Source organism: Manduca sexta, unplaced genomic scaffold (assembly GCF_014839805.1).
Source record: "Manduca sexta isolate Smith_Timp_Sample1 unplaced genomic scaffold, JHU_Msex_v1.0 HiC_scaffold_1928, whole genome shotgun sequence".
In the NCBI taxonomy this organism is placed as follows: Eukaryota; Metazoa; Arthropoda; class Insecta; order Lepidoptera; family Sphingidae; genus Manduca; species Manduca sexta.
The window spans coordinates 1-18364 of NW_023592841.1; the positions used below are offsets into that span (position 1 = coordinate 1).

The 18364-nt window shown below is 35.6% G+C and overlaps 1 protein-coding gene across 1 annotated transcript; it reads left to right on the forward strand.

The window, feature by feature from the left end:
- Positions 1-1131: 1131 nt before the first annotated feature.
- Positions 1132-15312, forward strand: LOC115447271. Its single transcript, XM_037445663.1, has 4 exons — positions 1132-1401; positions 13607-13779; positions 13906-14198; positions 14500-15312. Exons 1-4 carry the CDS (start codon positions 1185-1187, stop codon positions 15029-15031), a joined length of 1215 nt encoding a protein of 404 aa, XP_037301560.1. The 5' UTR covers positions 1132-1184; the 3' UTR covers positions 15032-15312.
- Positions 15313-18364: the final 3052 nt, after the last annotated feature.

Below are 18364 nucleotides of genomic sequence, written 5' to 3' on the forward strand. Positions count from 1 at the left end.
TGCTCGTATGAGCGATATTTAACATAATAACGCATAACGCAGGATCGCAATAACGTTCGGAACATAAATTGTCAAAAGCTTGAAACCTGACGTATACTTTAAATTGAAGTACTTTCATCGATCGTAATATGTTTCAATGCATAAGTACTCACGGTATACTCACTACGTTTCGAATGAATTTCTTCTACGCTCCGTACAAAATAAGTAGATATTTGAATGAATTCCAAAACTATTCTTATGAATGGATTAAGAAATTCCTAAAACCTTACTTGTATAATATGGTATTTTTAAAATTCAGATAATTACTCATCCCCGTCATCTTTTTAATTCCTAATACGGGTCGTATCATAACAATGTGGTTTTAAGCAGAAATGTAACAATGATGCGAATTAAAAGTAAATCATATTTTCCTTTACATTAGGTATGAATGTATTTTACGCCCATTGGAACTCGCCAATTAAAACGCCTACCCGAATGTGGAAGGTTTGGCGATGATACGTGGGTATGCAGAGGCGCAACTAAGGCACCCACTTTTCGCCAAGTATGTTCCGTCCCACGATGTGATAGGGGGCGAGCCTATCGCCATATCGGGCACAAATTCCAGACTCCGGACTGATACTGAGGAGAAAAACCCAAATATCACTTTGCCCGACCCGGGATTCGAACCCAAGACCTCAGAGCACTATTGTACCGGGCATGCAATACAACTACGCCACTGAGGCAGTCACATCCTCGAATTCAAAAACATTCTCGATAGAATAAAATTGAACACCACGAACATCGATTGAACAGGCGGCCGGGTATAAAATGCGACGCGCGGCCGCCGCGAGTTATTGTTGTTTGCAAAGAGACCAAAAGTGATAAGCAGAGTACGAGCGATATCGAAGGATATTCGGTGAATTGCGTGTGACCACGTAATGCTGTGATTGTTATTAAATGTTGTAGATATGTTTCGTGTTACGGTGCTTGTGTTAGCGTTTTTATTAGTGTTTCGTACCAATAAAAGCTCAGTTGTTTTAAATTTGATTCAGTATCATTATTATTAATCCTGAACCCCAGCACAATACCAATATTACGAAACGACGCTGGAACATTGTCGACTAAAACTTTTATTACCTTTTATAAAACACATATTTTTTTGTCTACAGAATTTCGACATACTCGAGGGCGATCTCCCTGACTCTATGACAGACCTAACGCTGACAGGCGCAGATACTATCATGTTTGGACCCAATTCGATGAGCAGACTGGCAGACGCGCGCCACGTCCGCATCTCGGGACCCAAACAGCTGGTGCTTCGGAAAAACACCGCCGTCAATACCAAAGTGGTCAACCTCTATCTGGACATCCGCGGCGTCGATGTGGTCCGCATGGAGCCGAGTACCTTCCATAAAGTACAAGGTAAGCTTGCAACTATACTTTGCTAAGCGAACGTGAATACTTTAAGGTGCGATTACATAACGCGACCTACTGCTTTGCTAAAGCTCAATTAGACTGAATATTTTTTTAAGTTATTAAAACAAATACTTACGTATTAAATCGATGGCCTATCCCAACATTACTATGTAAACTCGGACTAGTGTTGCTATTAACTTGAGGTTTTACTGAATGTGAATCGAGCAAATAGGGACATTCCATTAGATGACAGTATAACCACATCTCAGGCCACAGCATATAGATATTGGACCATTGCACTAAGTTAGTACATTTCGGAAAAACACATCTAATTGCGGCGAGGCGATTTCTAAGTATTTTGATATTATATCGTTAAATTGCAGGTATTTTAAGCGAGACATAATATGTGTGCAAGCGATGCTATTTTACCTTTGATGTTCGTTTTGTTTAGTGACATTGTCCTATTCGCATACTACGACCATTCACTCTGATAACAATATATTTCAAGCAAACTACACATTTTATAACAGATAAGTATAAAATTCCAGTCACGTATATTTGAGTCCATTTTATGTAAGTAAACAAATTTCATATAGCATTGATTCGCCGGGTAGAAATAGCAAAACATATTTGCATCAGAAAAATGTTATGGTTCTATATAAAATTAAATACTTACCTACTAACGCAAAACAAATTTTAGTACTCAACAGTATCATAATTATATGTTTAAGGCACAGGCACTTATTGCATACATTAAAGGCGCCCGCTCGCGGGTTCATCCGGGCAAGCCGCTGCGCCAAGACGCGTGTTTCTTGCGGTACAAATACGATTCACGCGCGTTCAACGGCTTCGAACGTGGCGCGATACTATAAAAAACAACCATCGCCCCGCAGCGAAACCGCGGATGCGTACACCCAATATGGTCCTGGATTTAAGTATTATTAAAAAGCGGAAGTATGCCGCTTTGAATGTCGATTATCAAACAATTGTACCATAAACACAAAGCATTTGAATAAACGGAAAAATCTAAATGTTCATTGCCTGTCCTAGGATTCGACGTTAGGAACTCACAGTTCAGGGTTCAGTATTTTACCAATATTTATCACGATTCTCGGGCATTTGTGAAAGCTGAAGTCACAGTCATTTAAACTTAACATTAGTTTTGAACGCACATTGATAAGAGTTACATAAAGATGCATCATGAGCATCATCATCGAGTACGGTACGATACTATGTAATAATATGCATTAAGCAGGAGATAATAAAGCATTTATTCCTTAACACTTTCACGCAGGCCGAAGTTACGCGACGATGTAAATGTCACAATGCGATTGTTTATTGGAAGTTAACCGGTTTTGTCGAGCGGTTGTGGTATATTTGCGAGCCGCGGGCTGCCGGATGGCTCCGATTATCGGCTCGTTCGTCCAATTTTCTACTAGGTGGACCACATTGATTATATTATTTGTACAGATTATGTGGTCCGTGCATTCTACTGATACGTATGTTATTGTTTTAACAATACATCTAACAGCAAGCGCGCAATAATTCAATAACCAGGAACAATTATAAAAAACCCTCGGAATAATTAAGACTACATTGTTGAAATATATATTATGTTTTTTTTTAAGTAATACTAGCTTCCGCTCGCAGCTTCGCCCGCGTGGATTTCGGACTTCAAAAATTGAGCCGGTCGCGAACGTTCGAGAATGTTCGTTTTACGAAGCTACTCGCTAGGTGATTCGCTAGCCTCTAGGTGCCAAGCAAGCCGCCTGCCTGTGCGTTCGCGACCTTATATATATACAAAAATAATCCTTACCTATAGCATGATTCAGTATTCACGCATGATGGCTTATTATTAACGTATTTCATGTATAACTTTGGTGTTTCTATACCGATTTCTATAATTCTTTTTTATGGAATATTTAATAATGTTAACTTTTTTAATTAGGGATGACTGAGAGTGTTATAAACGTAAGAGTAGACAAATATAATGAGAAAGCTTCGAACTGCTAAGCTATCGGGAGTTACACGTGTTATTGTGAGTCAACCATAAAAGATAGACATCTGCTGTCGTGGGATATTTTTTACATAATTTTAAGGAGAACATTGCCGTCATACATGATTTCTGTGTAGCTTTAACCATTAAGGTTGCACACGCGACGGAAGCTTAAAAAATGGAGTAACTTCTCCCGTTTTCCCAACATTTCCCTTCACTGCTCTGCTCCTATTAATTGTAGCGTGATGAAAAGTATACTATAACCAGCACAGGAATATGACAAATAATTGTACCAAGTTTCATTAAAATCCGTCGAGTAGTTTTTGTTTCTATAACGGTTATACAGACAGACAGACAGACAGACAAAAATTTTACTAATTGCATTTTTGGCATCAGTATCGATCCCTAATCACCCCTGATAGTTATTTTGGAAATATATTTCATGTACAGAATTGACCTCTCTACAGATTTATTATAAGTATAGATAGATAGAAGATAGATGATGTCACGCTTAAAATATATATGTGTCGATTATATTATTCTGTTAGTAATAAATGATAACCAGGAATTGCTCGACGAGCTGCTGGACGAGCAGCGTACATTATCAATATTTTTTATTAAGATTTAACTTAGTTGAAACTTATAGAATACAGTGACTTATGGTCTTACTCAAAAGGATGACACGCATTTATTTAAATGGGTCCGTCAAACGCATAATTAATTAATGACCTAAGAAGCCAATTTAACTGTTTACTCAATAATGCAGAACTTACTGGCTGGCTAGGAATTTGCCTTAATTAACGATTTTGAGTTTTATAGTCACTTCGCCTTGGTTCCGACTTCAAACTGACAACTTTAAGGTGTAATATTAGCGGTACCATTAAACTGTAGAATCATTTATATACACGTCCGTTCGTTACCTAATTGAAGCGAAGTAGCAATTCAGCAGACCAGTATAAATATATAGGTGTAAAAGAGACCAGCGAGACAACGACTAGTCTGTATTTAATGGAACTATTCAAAACTTACTACAGAATTTTAACAGCTATGCAATCACGTTGCCTTAGCTCAATAAAAAAAAATAACCGGCTCCAGAACTCATATGGTTCCTTGAAAGTCAGCCACGCACCCACAACGATTCGATTTATGTGTTTTCATGGTCGGTGGTTATAAAACACAAAACGTATTGATTGCACTTGTTGGTAACAATATTTGAAAACTAAAGACGAGGGCTAGCGATTAAGCGGCACGTCTGTATACTGTGAATTTATTACGCACAACACACAGGATGTAAACTTAGAACTGGTTTCATTACTAACTTACTTACGTGTTTTCTAAGCAGCTTCACCGCTCAACTTACAAAATTTAAATTTCAAACTACGCCAATGGATTTTATTCACGGCGCAAAATAATGACATTTAATTTTATTAAGTCTTTTAATTGGTCTAATGACAACTACTGGTGACGTGTATCATAAGGTATTGCGATTCGATTTGCCGTTCGGGCAATGATTTTTTGCCCTACAAAATCCTTGCATTCCATTACGAATTGATCTCCCAAAGCGGAAGCAACTTTAAAAAGTAAAAATCCGGTAACAGCCAGAAATAACTCAATAAGAACCTAATCAGTATATTTACAAAACTGAATCTCTATTTTCCTTGGTCATCACATCACGCGTGAACGGATGGAACAATTTGCCAATTCTTTTTTTGTTTCAGTTATGGTCAGGAGAAGCTTTTTATGAAAGAAAATATTAAGAAACATTAGAAAATTAAAAAAACCTTAACAACATCATTAATTTTTTATAACAGTAAATTGTTTGACGGAACTGTCAGCGATTGACAAAATATGCGCTGTAAAGTCATAGTTAAGAAAGACAACGTCTGTCGGGTCAACTACTAACTAGTATAAAATAAAATTAACAATAATGATAAACAAATTATTATTGAATAGAAAACGAGTTGCTCAAAAGTTCACGATGGCTGGTTCTATTACTCGTGAATAACGAGGAGAAATATTATGAAGCAAGTAACGATTCCTTTTCATATATATGATTGAAATATCGTCGATATCAAAGAGATCACAGTCCATTGTATCGGTTTCATCATGCAATTAAAGCGTCGCAAACATTCTCAGAAAATTTATTACGTTTTACGTGTAAGTGTACGAATCATACAGGATAGTTGCAAGCAGATAACATAATTAATTTTGGACAGTAACAAATAATCAGCTCGCTTGAATGTGCAAATGCACGGCCGCAAGCCTGCAAACAATGCCAGTGTGACGCGAGTCTCTAACCCGCATTGCTCTAATTAAGTTCTGAAACAGATAGGGTGCCGACGCTTGTGATACTAACAACCAACATACAATAACACTACATGTATTTTATAAACATTGGGAAAAAGTAATATTCATAATAACAACTGCCTTTATTAGATTGGCATTGAAAAAACTGGGAATATACATTTACTTCTAGCTTAAGGCATCATGAAACATTACTATCAATCTAGAAAATATAGTTAGTTGCACCTAAATGTTTTACGAGTACAATGAAGTTAAATCACGGATGAAATTTTTGGATAAAAACTTATCGAGTAAAGAATTGACAACATTTCATTTTTTCAACATACCAAAATGTTTATATTTTATGAAACTAGATCTAAAATGATGAGACCCATATTTTTTCTTTTTTCGAAATGCAGATATTTTCATTCATGATTTTCACTTTGAATTTTGTTTTATTCTAAAACGACGTAAGCTCCAAATGACGTCACATATACGGCTTAAAACGCAATGACCTTTGCTTTGCAGTAAAACAAAAATGAAGTGACAGTTTTTGTTTCTGTCTCTCTCGTTGAAAGTGACAGTTGTGACGTATCTATTGTAATATTGACATTTGACATTGACAAATGACGGTGTCTTAGTTTTTTTAAAATAAATAATAAGGTGGACCAAGGAACCATTTCATTCAACCGTATATGTGACGTCATCAAGCATTTTTTGGTTTTTAATTTTTTCTCCGAAATTAAGTATTAAAAAAATATTAAAAATTCATAATCGAACTCAGAGTAGAAAAATTAAGAAACGGTATTTTTGTTTTAGGCACGTTTACATTTTGAAATGTTGTCAATTAAAGACAGGCGCGTCACCCACCCAAATATCTCAATTAATGCTTCCTGTGTTGGACACACCGCGTCAGACAAAACGCAGTCTGTGATGGCAACGTAATGCGGCATATGAACTCGTCTCGGGTCTCGACATATGGACAGAAGCTGTGACGACCATGACGCAAGCCTCGTATCAGACTAACAAAAAATAGAAAAAAACTCGCTGCCCGCTTCAAATACATTGTACAACTGCCATGAACACAGCGCAACAATGAATATACCCAATCAAAGCGAACTAATTAAATTAATTTACATCTCTCGTGACTGTTTTGTGAATTGCCGTATAGTAAAAATACACCTTTTTGAGTTAACAAACACGAGGAATGTGTATCTATCTATTTAAATGTGCGAATTGCCAAATCTAATATGTAACAGTTGGCATCCGTCTATCACTAGAATTATAATTAATTACTCTTAACTCACAGGTATAACATATGAATCCACATGGGCTAACGCTGTAGAATATGCAATACTGTTGAGACCAGTGTTTACAAAATTATAACAGCTGTTAGTAATGATCAAACATTAACAAGTCCTCTGCGAAGCGCTGTTAATTTCTCTGATTGAACAGTAAGAATATGCGCCACATTAAGGAGTGTCTGCCGCGTCATTCTATATTTCACTGTAGCTACAGCAAACAATTTTGCGGCGCCCCGCCTACACTTCATGTGTTTTATTTTGCGATTGCTATATTACCGTTCAACGAACTCAGAACAGTAGCCAAATTTCAAAGCGTGTTTTCATGTATGTGTAGACAATTAGAAGGTTGGTAAGAGAGACAATGATGCGATAAACTGCTCATCAACACCTTCGGCGGACGAACGCCGCGCCGCTTTAAATAAGAAAAATCCTTAGTGAAAATAACCGCCCTTTATCATTTTATTGACAAGGTTGATGAAATTCGTTTATTATTAGTGTCGACTATTTCAAAAAATAACGGTTGCATGTATTCTTAAATTCGAATTACAACTAATAAATGGTGTTACCATTCTTTAGCACTGTACATGGGCGCCGCCAAGATTTCTTTTAGAGAGGTGCAGCTGCATAAGTAGGTACTAGATAATATTATAAAATTTATAAATTTTTCAAATAAAAATCGCGCGATTATTTGCATATGCTAAACCATAATAAAACCTCTGTGATCGATAGTTCCCATAGTCATTCAGTTATTTTTATTGTTATTCGTTGCTGACAGGGGGGTGCACGTGCACCCCCTTGCAGCCCCCGCCCGACACCCATGACACTGCACACCCGTTCTCTTTAGATAGTTTATATTCGTTCCTAATGCTTTGGATACCGTATAAAGGAAGTAGGTATTTCTTTATACAACTGAATAACCAAACGAGCTAGCCATATTCTGAATTTCGATATACACTAGCATGATTCAGTAAAGTACACAAAGGATCTGTTCTCTGGCGAATAATCAAACTTATTACCCATATAAACAGAAAGCGGTCAGCTCAGCGGGAGTGACAACGTGAGCCAAACATACAGGAAGCGCTTGCGGGCCTTCAAAATACACCAGTATCAAAATAATCCACATGTCATGTGCATAGAAAAGGAAATGTTAAACTCACATGCGGCAATTAAATGCTTGAAGTTGACTGTGACTGTGTGTCTACTAAACGCAATAACTGAAAATATTCTATTTATCACGATGCTTGTCGGGTAAATACTTTCTTCATACACGTGGTGCGTAACACTTCATTTATACGGAAAATCGTATTTGAATTAAATACGACGTTGCGATATCGTGTCGTGAATTTTTACGTTTTTATCCGCCGGTCCTAACAAAATTCATTGCAATTCCTGAATATATTTTTCTTATCCCTCAGGCATAAACCTACCAAAAGGCAAAAAGAAAATGGGTAAGCAAAGCTTTAATTCGATTTTATGAGCCTTGTAGTATGTACTTTTTATATTTTATATTAATTTCTGTTATTTATTTTCTTTATGCCTGTATATTTTAATTTTCATGTTTTGTGTTTAATTTCATTGAATATTCATGCCGAGTCTTAAATTTAGAAACGTTTGGGAAAAGTGTTTCTATTAGATCTAAAGCAATTTGATTCAATCTAAATGCCCCGCAAAAGGATTCTTTCTTTAGGATATTTTTTAGACATACGCGACTTACTTTATACAAAACTCCATTGTTTGTTTCATATCCAGTAACAAAAATAGACTACAGGAAAATGTTGATGTTGTCATAAAAAAATCGGGTCATCTATAAAAAGTGTGAAGTTATTTACTAGTTTTCTGAAAACTAAAAATACTCACATTATTCACGTAATGTACAATCATTTTACTGACGCCGCACAATCGTAGTTGTAAATAAGGTCGTTGCATACCTACGTCTCGGAAATATCTTGCAGAAATTCCTATTCCCGAAATGTTACGTATGTTTTTTGAAATCGAAAATAACGCATATTTAAGGTTCATCAAAGAACCAAAGCCAGGACTACGGCCATCTTACAACCTAGATATACTATTATCATTAGAATCAATAATGTCAATGATGTTAACTAAGTAATTATCGTCGTCTCGTTTATCAATGTGTACTATGTTGGGACGTTTCATGTGCAACGATGTCAATATTCAACATATTATACACTTACCTATAGTAAATTCGTATATGACTTACCTCACATATTTTATAAACTTATGTACCTATACACAAAACTTGTAAAGCTAACGTGATGACAATCGAGATTAACTGTAGGACTTACCATTTATAAAATAAAAGTCTACGATGATTCGCGATTCATTCTATTACCAGACGATAAGACATTATCCAGTAATACTAGCAAAAAATCAGCTACATAAAATGTCGAGTTGTAAATGCAAACACATGGTCGTGTCTTGACTTCAGCTCCAAAGATGCATAACATATAGCAACATGTGAAATAATTTTATACGGATTGAAAGGCATTAAAATACTATCCTTGGCATTCAAGTACTGTGGGATTATGTCAAAACTTTCGTTTTGACTTAAACTTAGAATAATTAAGTTACGTAGAAGAATAACTGATAAATTTGTGTAGAACGCGGCAGGCGTGGCGCGTCACAGATTGAGCCAAATTTAATGCATACCATCACCATAACATTCTAAACGATATGAAAATGTATTTCCGTACCTCTAATAGGGGCATATAACGCCTATATCACATAGAGATCGACTGACGCTACAGATTATCATTCATTACTTTCGATTTATCTATTTAACGAATTTCCCCAAACACTCCTGTTCATGCAGTTTAGTTTGAGCTTAGTTATCTAAATCCTATGCACATTAGGTTTATGAGTCTTCTTTCTCAGTCTCTTATCATTAATCGTCACAGAACATGTAAAATCTCTATTTGTACACTACATCTTCCGCTACATATGGATTCATAACTAACCACATTAATAATTCCGCCGATTACTATGTAGAATAAAATGTGAACAAATTAAATATGTATTTACACACGATTCTCAGAAACTATATATCAGGAAACAGTTCTAATAACGAAAGAAAAAATCTATCGTGTATTTTTCTTTTGCAATACAGAGAATTAATTAAAATGTTTAAGTCAGTAAGCTGTATGCGGTATGTGCGAGTAAGTACGCCGGTTTCGGTGCAAACGATGACTAACGCTAGACTATTTCTGTGTCCCCGACGTTCGTGCCGAAACACATGCAACTCTGCGCTTCGTTGGCCTGCATGCGTGTTATTACTACAATTCCCTTAAGGTGAAATTTAAGTAACCAAATCTACTGTTATATTACTAAATGTTTGCTCTGTTGGATTCTCCGTCGGTCATGTCTCATTAGCCCACTTAGGCGATGCTTTTTTTTTGCTCACCTATAAAGTATCTATGTGCAAATTTTATCCATATGGAGTGCTGCAATATTTATAATTTTACTAACCAGACTACCACGAGAAAACTTTATCTACGTTATAAATGAGTCGTAGAGTAAACAGTTGATGTCATAGTTAACTTTGTTTTGGATATGGATTATGAAACGTAATCTCAATTTTTATTTTACCTACTCCTGGTTTCTAAGTATAAATTGATGCCTTAACTAAATTAACAACATATTCCGTACCTACTTGTAATATTTAAGTAAACTATTCTTAATAATTTCCAGAAATGTTAAATTTTTCGGGCTTTTGCCGACGATGACTTGATTTATATCTGGGATACATAATTTCCTCGAGCTTAGGTCGGCCGCTCAGACGTAGGCCAATATATATAGGACTAAAATATATTTTCTTGTCCTAATCTTCTTATGTAGCCAGATGTAGAACATGGCATAACTGCATAAGAATTAGCTAATACATATGGTTATATGTCATTAACCATAACTATCTTCCCGCACTTTGCAGACGCATACCAATGATATATTATAATTAATGAATAGTTGGGAAGCGTGTATGTAAACGCTAGGTATGAACCTAAGGTAGACCCGTTAGGGGCGTAAAGACGACGATGTAGGGACCTAAGTATATAATACTCGTTATACATGCTTTATACATACTTGTTTTATTTCTTATCACATTTTTAATCGTAACCCATTGTCGTGAACATAAATTGTATACTCGTATGTAATACATTTATATTAATATTTCATTACAAAACAGAAATTAATGCCGGTTCCTCAAAAATAACAAATAAACATTACGAATTCTGATTTAAAACAATAATTTAAAATAAATCCTGATTATCGCTACAGCACACCGTTTATTCATTTTTTATTTTGACATTATATATTTTATAAGTAAGTAGGTAGTTTTAATATTTACATATAGTCCATTGAAAAGTTACATTTGGGGTTGCGTTTTTTAGAGGACGCAATTTTATTTTTTTGAAGTGTAGGGGGTCAGTCTAAAGCTAAAACCAAGTTTGTGGGGTCGCCACCCTTGTCCGACGGCCGCCATCTTGAAAATAGTGGTTGAAATGGTTTTACGATGTATCTCTTAAACTATTTATCTGACAAAAAAAATGTATAAACATTTTTTGTTGCAAATTAAATTCTCTACAACTTTGGTTTAGTAACTTTTGTCGTAAAACCATAAATAAAAAAGTTATAAGCGAAAATGTTAAGAAATTCAATGTTAAGCAATGTCCATTGCAACGTCATCAGAACGTGTGTTTATAAGGTTCATAATACTTTTTTGTACTCATTAATACCCAAATACCCAAGGGACCATTAGGGAACAAAAGAACATCTGCCTGCTATTATTATTATTATTTCTAACCTCTCTTATTGTAAGAATAGCTGATAATATTGTGTTGAAGTTGTCCTAAGTAAGTTTTCATTAGCATTTTGACTTTTAAAAGTCTTTTAAAAGTCAAAATGCTAATAAAAGTAGTTTTCACTAAAGTTAAAATCGTGTCTAAAAATCATTCGATATCGTCTGCAGAATTAAAAACAGAATAAAATACATTCGCACGTACAGAAATATGTAGCACAACTAAAAGATATAAGTTGAACGACAACTTCAACACAATATTATCAGCTATTCTTACAATAAGAGAGGTTAGAAATAATAATAATAATAGCAGGCAGATGTTCTTTTGTTCCCTAATTGTCCCTTGGGTATTTGGGTATTAATGAGTACAAAAAAGAGTATTATGAACCTTATAAACACACGTTCTGATGACGTTGGAATGGACATTGCTTAACATGAATTTCTTAACATTTTCGCTTATAACTTTTTTATTTATAGTTCTACGACAAAAGTTACTAAACCAAAGTTGTAGAGAATTTAATTTGCAACAAAAAGTGTTTATACATTTTTTTGTACAAGGGTGGCGACTTGGTTTTAGCTTTTTACACTTCAAAAAAATAAAATTGCGTCCTCTAAAAAACGCAAGGTAAGGCCTAAAAAATGTAACATTTCAATGGACTAATATTGTTATAGACTACTAATGCCAAATGAAGTTTTTAGTTTAGCTTTTATTTCCACCTTAGTATGCAGCTTATACACACAATCTATATACCCACCAAACTATTGGTTGCATCTTATTACAAATTGCACATTATTCCTTTTTGCATGATGTGATTTTTGCAATGCGAATTATTAATTTATGAATTGCAGCCGTACTATAGCAATATTAGCTATGCTTAATTTTATTCCTTCTTATAAAAAACCTCTAAAGTATATGTACTACGTAATTGACAATTATACAATATATGGTTATTTATTAAATCAATAAACAAAACAGGGAAAAATATGAACGTGAATATACACACAGATCTCTGAAAACCTGTTTCATTGACATCGAAGCAGTCTTGTCTCGATTGTAAACGCCCCAGCATAAGAAGAGCTCCCCAGTGTACCGAAAATAAAAGAAGACACGTTTAAATACGTACAACCCGTAGCTCGTAGTGTGGTCACCGGTACCACAGTGCTCACTCTTTCCAATCAACTCAAGAACCGTTACACTGTTTTTACTTACATATCAATAAATTTCTGAATGCAGCCTCAATGCAGTAACATCAGTGCTAATTACAAAGAACTGCGATGTATTAAATACACTGACGGTGCTAAACTTATACAGATGTTAAAATGGATGCGCAATAAGGGTCATTATTAGTTGACTTTATTTCAAATTGAGGACACCAAGTCGATAGGTGGACTGCAGGGAACGAGCGTCCACGGCTTCTCATTCTATAAATACACGATTTCTCCGACTCGGTATTCGTTCAGCAGGATAATGACTCACAAGGCGGGAGAGTCCAGTTTAAAATCTTGTATATATTAGACACTAGGCATATTTTTGAAGGCGATTAATATTTTGTTTTATAACCTACTTGCCGGGATAAATATATTTCCGATAGTCTACCAGTATTTGTTTAGAATTTACAATTCATTTAATCTAAAAAATCGCTTCGTTTAATTGTATTTGTTCGAGATCACGTTTTAATTTTATGAGTAGAATGAATCACCCACCATCGATAATGGGGTCATTGTTCCAAAGAGATTGAACTACTCTGAATTGTAGGAACTGGTGTTTCTCGATGCAGTGAAAACTGTCTGACCATGTTTGTTGATTGTTTTCAGGTCCGCTATCGGTAACGATAAAGAATTGTGACTTCGTGTTCCTCGAGGGCGAGGTGTTCTCGTGGCTCCTTTCCATAAGCGTGATCAATGTCAGAAAGCTGGTGCTAGGCAAAGGGTCGTTTGCACTGGATCCTACTGCTGCCAATGTTGGTCAACATGGGCCTGGCATGTCGGTCAGTATGGTTTTTATACGTAAAATGCCCCGCGATTTTATGACAACCGGACTGCACTTGGCAATGGCGAATGTTTATTGGTTAGCGTTGTCTACTTTCAAATAACATTGTGTGTTTTGATTTTAGGTTGAACTGGTGAACACAACTATTCCCGAGTTACCAGCTCAAAGTTTTGGATCTTCAGCAGCCCGAGTTTACTTGGAATCTGTAGACGTTCATGGAATACGCTCAGGAGCCTTCACTGCGAATACATATAACATCGTTATGGCTGTAAATTGCGCTTTTCACCTAATAGAGGAAGAGGCATTCGCGCCGAAGTCATTAATACACAATTTAAATTTCATCGGCTGCAAGATACAACAACTGAGTTCTAAAGCGATACAATCAGCTGTCGTTAGTCTAAACTTTTCGAACAACAGGTTAGAAAGATATTTATTTTTTAGAACCTGTGTAGTTTGAAATCTAATTAATACGAAAAAAAATCCCTCAAGGTGTTTCAGTGTAAAAAATCCAATTAGAAAACAATTTAAACATTTTACATATAAAATTAACCAAAAAGTTAACTTGCTACTTGTATACCAAATAATTTATATATTATCTTAAAATTATTCTCCCCATACTTTCACTTAAATTTTAATCAGAATAAATAAAGAATGTTAACTTATTCATCTATTTGGAAATCAAATTATTAACTCATAATTGTCTTCTTTTTTATTTCAGTTTTGACAATATTGACTCAGGAGCGATAAACACAACCGTCGTAGCAGTAGAAATCGTTAACTGCACTTTTCACAAATTTATGGAAAAAGGATTCGAGTTTTTATCTTGGAATAAACTACGATTAGAACGGAATTCGTTCGACGAGCTCGTTCCAAACGCTATTCTCACCCCCGACGTGTTACACGTACATGAATTTATATTTAATGAAAATGAAATCGAAACGATGCACCCCAACAGTCTTGGATTTATAGGACAAGTCGCTGCAAATGCTGCAAAAAAGATCACCTATAATAATAATTACTATGGACAAAATTGTCACTGCAATATTACTGAGTGGTTGGGTCGCGCTCTTGGTGCAGCCTCTGGTGAACTCTACACGACAGAAAGTTACTGCACGGTTGATGAATTCTTTGCACGTTGTTTTAACGAACCTGAACAAAATATGAAAATTTCTAAATTCATTAATGGAGTTTGTAATCCTAACGAAGTACAATGCGAAGCTTTACAAAAGTGGAACAGACACGGGAAATAAAAAATCCAAGATTCCCCCACAAAAACAAAGAAGAACCTATATTGCGTGAAAGAGATAAGAAAGTTATTGGCATTGTCATTGTAACGATCCTTGGATGCGTCATAATTGCCATGTTAATCACTTTTATAAAATGTTTACGACGCGAAGGCTACTGCTTGAATATAAAAAACATACTACTGTCCTCTAATTCGTCATGTGGTTCCTTCTGCGATAGACTCTGTACATGTGGCAGAGGAAACGGTTTAGACAACGCACGATCAATATCTCAACTTTCGGTTAATGAGTACTCGGAAAGACATCGCCTTAATGAGCCTCGGGTCCAGGAAATTGTACAAGAAACCTCTTTACAGGAAGTTCCCATTCAATTATTTGATAAAACTACTCAAACGTTACCCGAGGAATTGACTAAAGAACTACTAGAAAACCTTAAACAAAGATTGGAGGTTCCCGATAATTACATGGAAGCACGAGAAATGATCGAACACCTTTATGAAATTGCAAAAATGGAAGAACTTGGTATATGTCCTGCAAATACACCAAATATGAACGTCGAAGAGAACATTTATGAACTTCCATACCAGAACACAATGCCACGTGTTGGACGAAATAATAAGAAAATGGTTAGTGTTGGAACAAGAGCACCGTCCTTAGATAAACTGATGCCATTATCCCCTTATAACCGACAAACGGCCTTAGCCCATGAGTACTTTGAGCCATTAGATATGGCAATCCATTTATATGCCGAAATAACACACATTGATAAAGAAAAAGAAAAAAACCTGCTGGGCGCCATTCCCGATGTAATAGCTGAGCAAGCAGTACCACGCGGGCCGTACCTACGCGCTGTGCGCGAAAAAAATGAACTCGAGCAATGAATCTAGCCCCTCACACAGGGCAAATAGTAGCACAGTAGGCAGCCCCTTGTCGACGTCGACATTAAAATCTTACAACTCGACATCAACAAATTCGTCGGGAAAGATGATGAACCGACCTCTTCCAGAGAAACCCACCAACGCCGATGCTGGAGAAGGGACATCGTTACGGCACGGTTGAGGGTGGGACTCGCGGCGGCCGGTGCCGTCGTATGGGACATTGGATCGCATGAGATCGAGGAACCAATCGCGACGCCGCCGACCGACGCCTGGCATGGATTTCTACCTAGAGCTGGACCCCTGCGTGACCGGGTGAGATAGGCACACAACGCGCGCCAGAGACATGCGCCGCGTGTGCCTGACAATGCTTAAAAGTTTCTTTGCTGTGATATTAATTTCGTTTATTATTTTTTACAATTATTATTGTGAAAGCACGAGTGAATGTGTCGATGCGGACACTGTTGTATGTTCTTTTGTACATTATTTTGTAATTAATTTTAATTTAGTGCAACTATAAAAATAATGTTATGTTCTATAGATATAAGTGTTTTGGTCCCTCATTACGACGAATGGCTGCTAGTGATCATGGACATTTATGGAAAAACTATATTTTAGTCAAACTAACGCAATATCCGTATATATAACTTATTAATGTATATGTAGTCGCATTGTTAATCACTATCACGATTTAAAAGACATTTATTAAAATTACACTAAACAGTACGCGTGTACCACTTTAAGCATAAATACAAATATTCATCAAATGTTACAAAATGTTGAGCCACAAAAAAAAATGATGTTAAATGTTAGAATAGTAGTTGTTGTCATTCAAGTGTAATTGTGACTCACATAATAAATTAATTTTAAAATATTATCGTTAAACGAGTTTATTGTATTGTGCGATAAACATTTCCATAGTTATAAAAGGTTATACTCTCGAATATAGATTTCTATCGTTATGTGATTTTTTCAGATATTGACGTTACTGTAAAATCTATATCCAACTTAGTTGCTTATAATTAAATGTATATAAAACAGTCAGTAGAAAATATATTATCGGATTATTTTAGAGGTAATATAATATTATCTATCCCTCAACATACGGGCATTAAGTAACTGACTGATCACGGTATGCCATGTGGTGCATTACAATAGGAAACAAAGCGGAAAACCGTTGTTATGCTTATTTTGTTGTTAATAGAGATTTGTTATACCTACTATTAAGATACTTCATTGAATTGTAATGGACGATGTTGCATTTTCATGTTATTCGCTTTCCTAAAACTATTTATTATTATGATTTAATTATTTAGATCATTCATTGTATAACACAGCGTCTTTTTAACCATTTCCTATTTGCGGCAGCCACATAATGCCAGAGAGTGAGGCGACGTGCACCACTGCTATTTTAAAGCTAGTCAGTTGCATTTTGCCCGCCACGCCAACAATGAATTATGGCAAATGTGTAAAGTTTAAACCATTGATGTTAAATGTCAAATAAATGTTGAATGTGAATATGACTGTTTTTCACTGCTTCGTTGAAACGATTTTATATAATCTTGCAGTACATGCTCGTTACAAACTATTTAACACAAATCTTAAATATTTTTTTAAAATTAAAGACACAGCTAGTATAGCAAATAAATTCAATCTTATTGAAAATCATTTACTTACCAGTACATATATGGTGTTGACCTAGTGGCAAAGTATACGTAGCGTAATATTGTCGCAACAATAATAACGTATGAAAGCTCAATAGAGTGCTACACAATATTTCCACCGGGGATCCGCAGTCTACCCGGACACTGGAAAATATGAAAAAGGACGTAGGTATTCTGTTAGGTAATGCAAAAAAAAATACATGGAAATAAAATCCGTGTACTTATTCAACTGAATTAGACCCCTTTCAGATGACTAACATTAAACACGCGTTAGCATGTGAACACCCCGTAACGCTTATATCTGATCGGGGTAGTAGCTGTAAGGGTACCTATACTGAATGAAACAGCAGCCATATATAACCCAGGTTAAAACCAATTTGGACCTAACTTTAGAAATTATATTTAAACATTAGGGAATTTATAAAATATTTCATAGTATGTTTTCTATTTATTCATAAACACCATCTCGCTTCCTTAGTCTTCTTAAATAGGAATGTTGCGACAGAACAAGAACAAAGCGGTCCTCTTCGCATGCGTCTTTTTTTTTCGAGATTTTAATTGGTTACTTTGATTAAATACTTCACAGAATGGTATTGTCGGTAAGACAGGTCGTATTGAAAACGAAACAAAGTCTGGAACATACATTAAAACCTCCCCAAGAGAGCGGGACACGAACAGGATGATAAATTATTATTATACATTTTGATGTGATGTATAATCTTTTTTTCTTCAACTGTGCACTCTGCACATCGTAGGCCGAGAACATTTAAAGTACAGGTTTATTTTACATTAAAAAAGTG

Bases quoted from the DNA above. Each gene is read 5' to 3' on its own strand.
- LOC115447271 (XM_037445663.1), top strand. From the start codon at position 1,185: ATGACAGACCTAACGCTGACAGGCGCAGATACTATCATGTTTGGACCC. The intron at 13,780-13,905 runs GTCAGTATGGTT...TTTTGATTTTAG, and splicing joins AACATGGGCCTGGCATGTCG to GTTGAACTGGTGAACACAAC. The intron at 14,199-14,499 runs GTTAGAAAGATA...TTTTTATTTCAG, and splicing joins CTAAACTTTTCGAACAACAG to TTTTGACAATATTGACTCAG.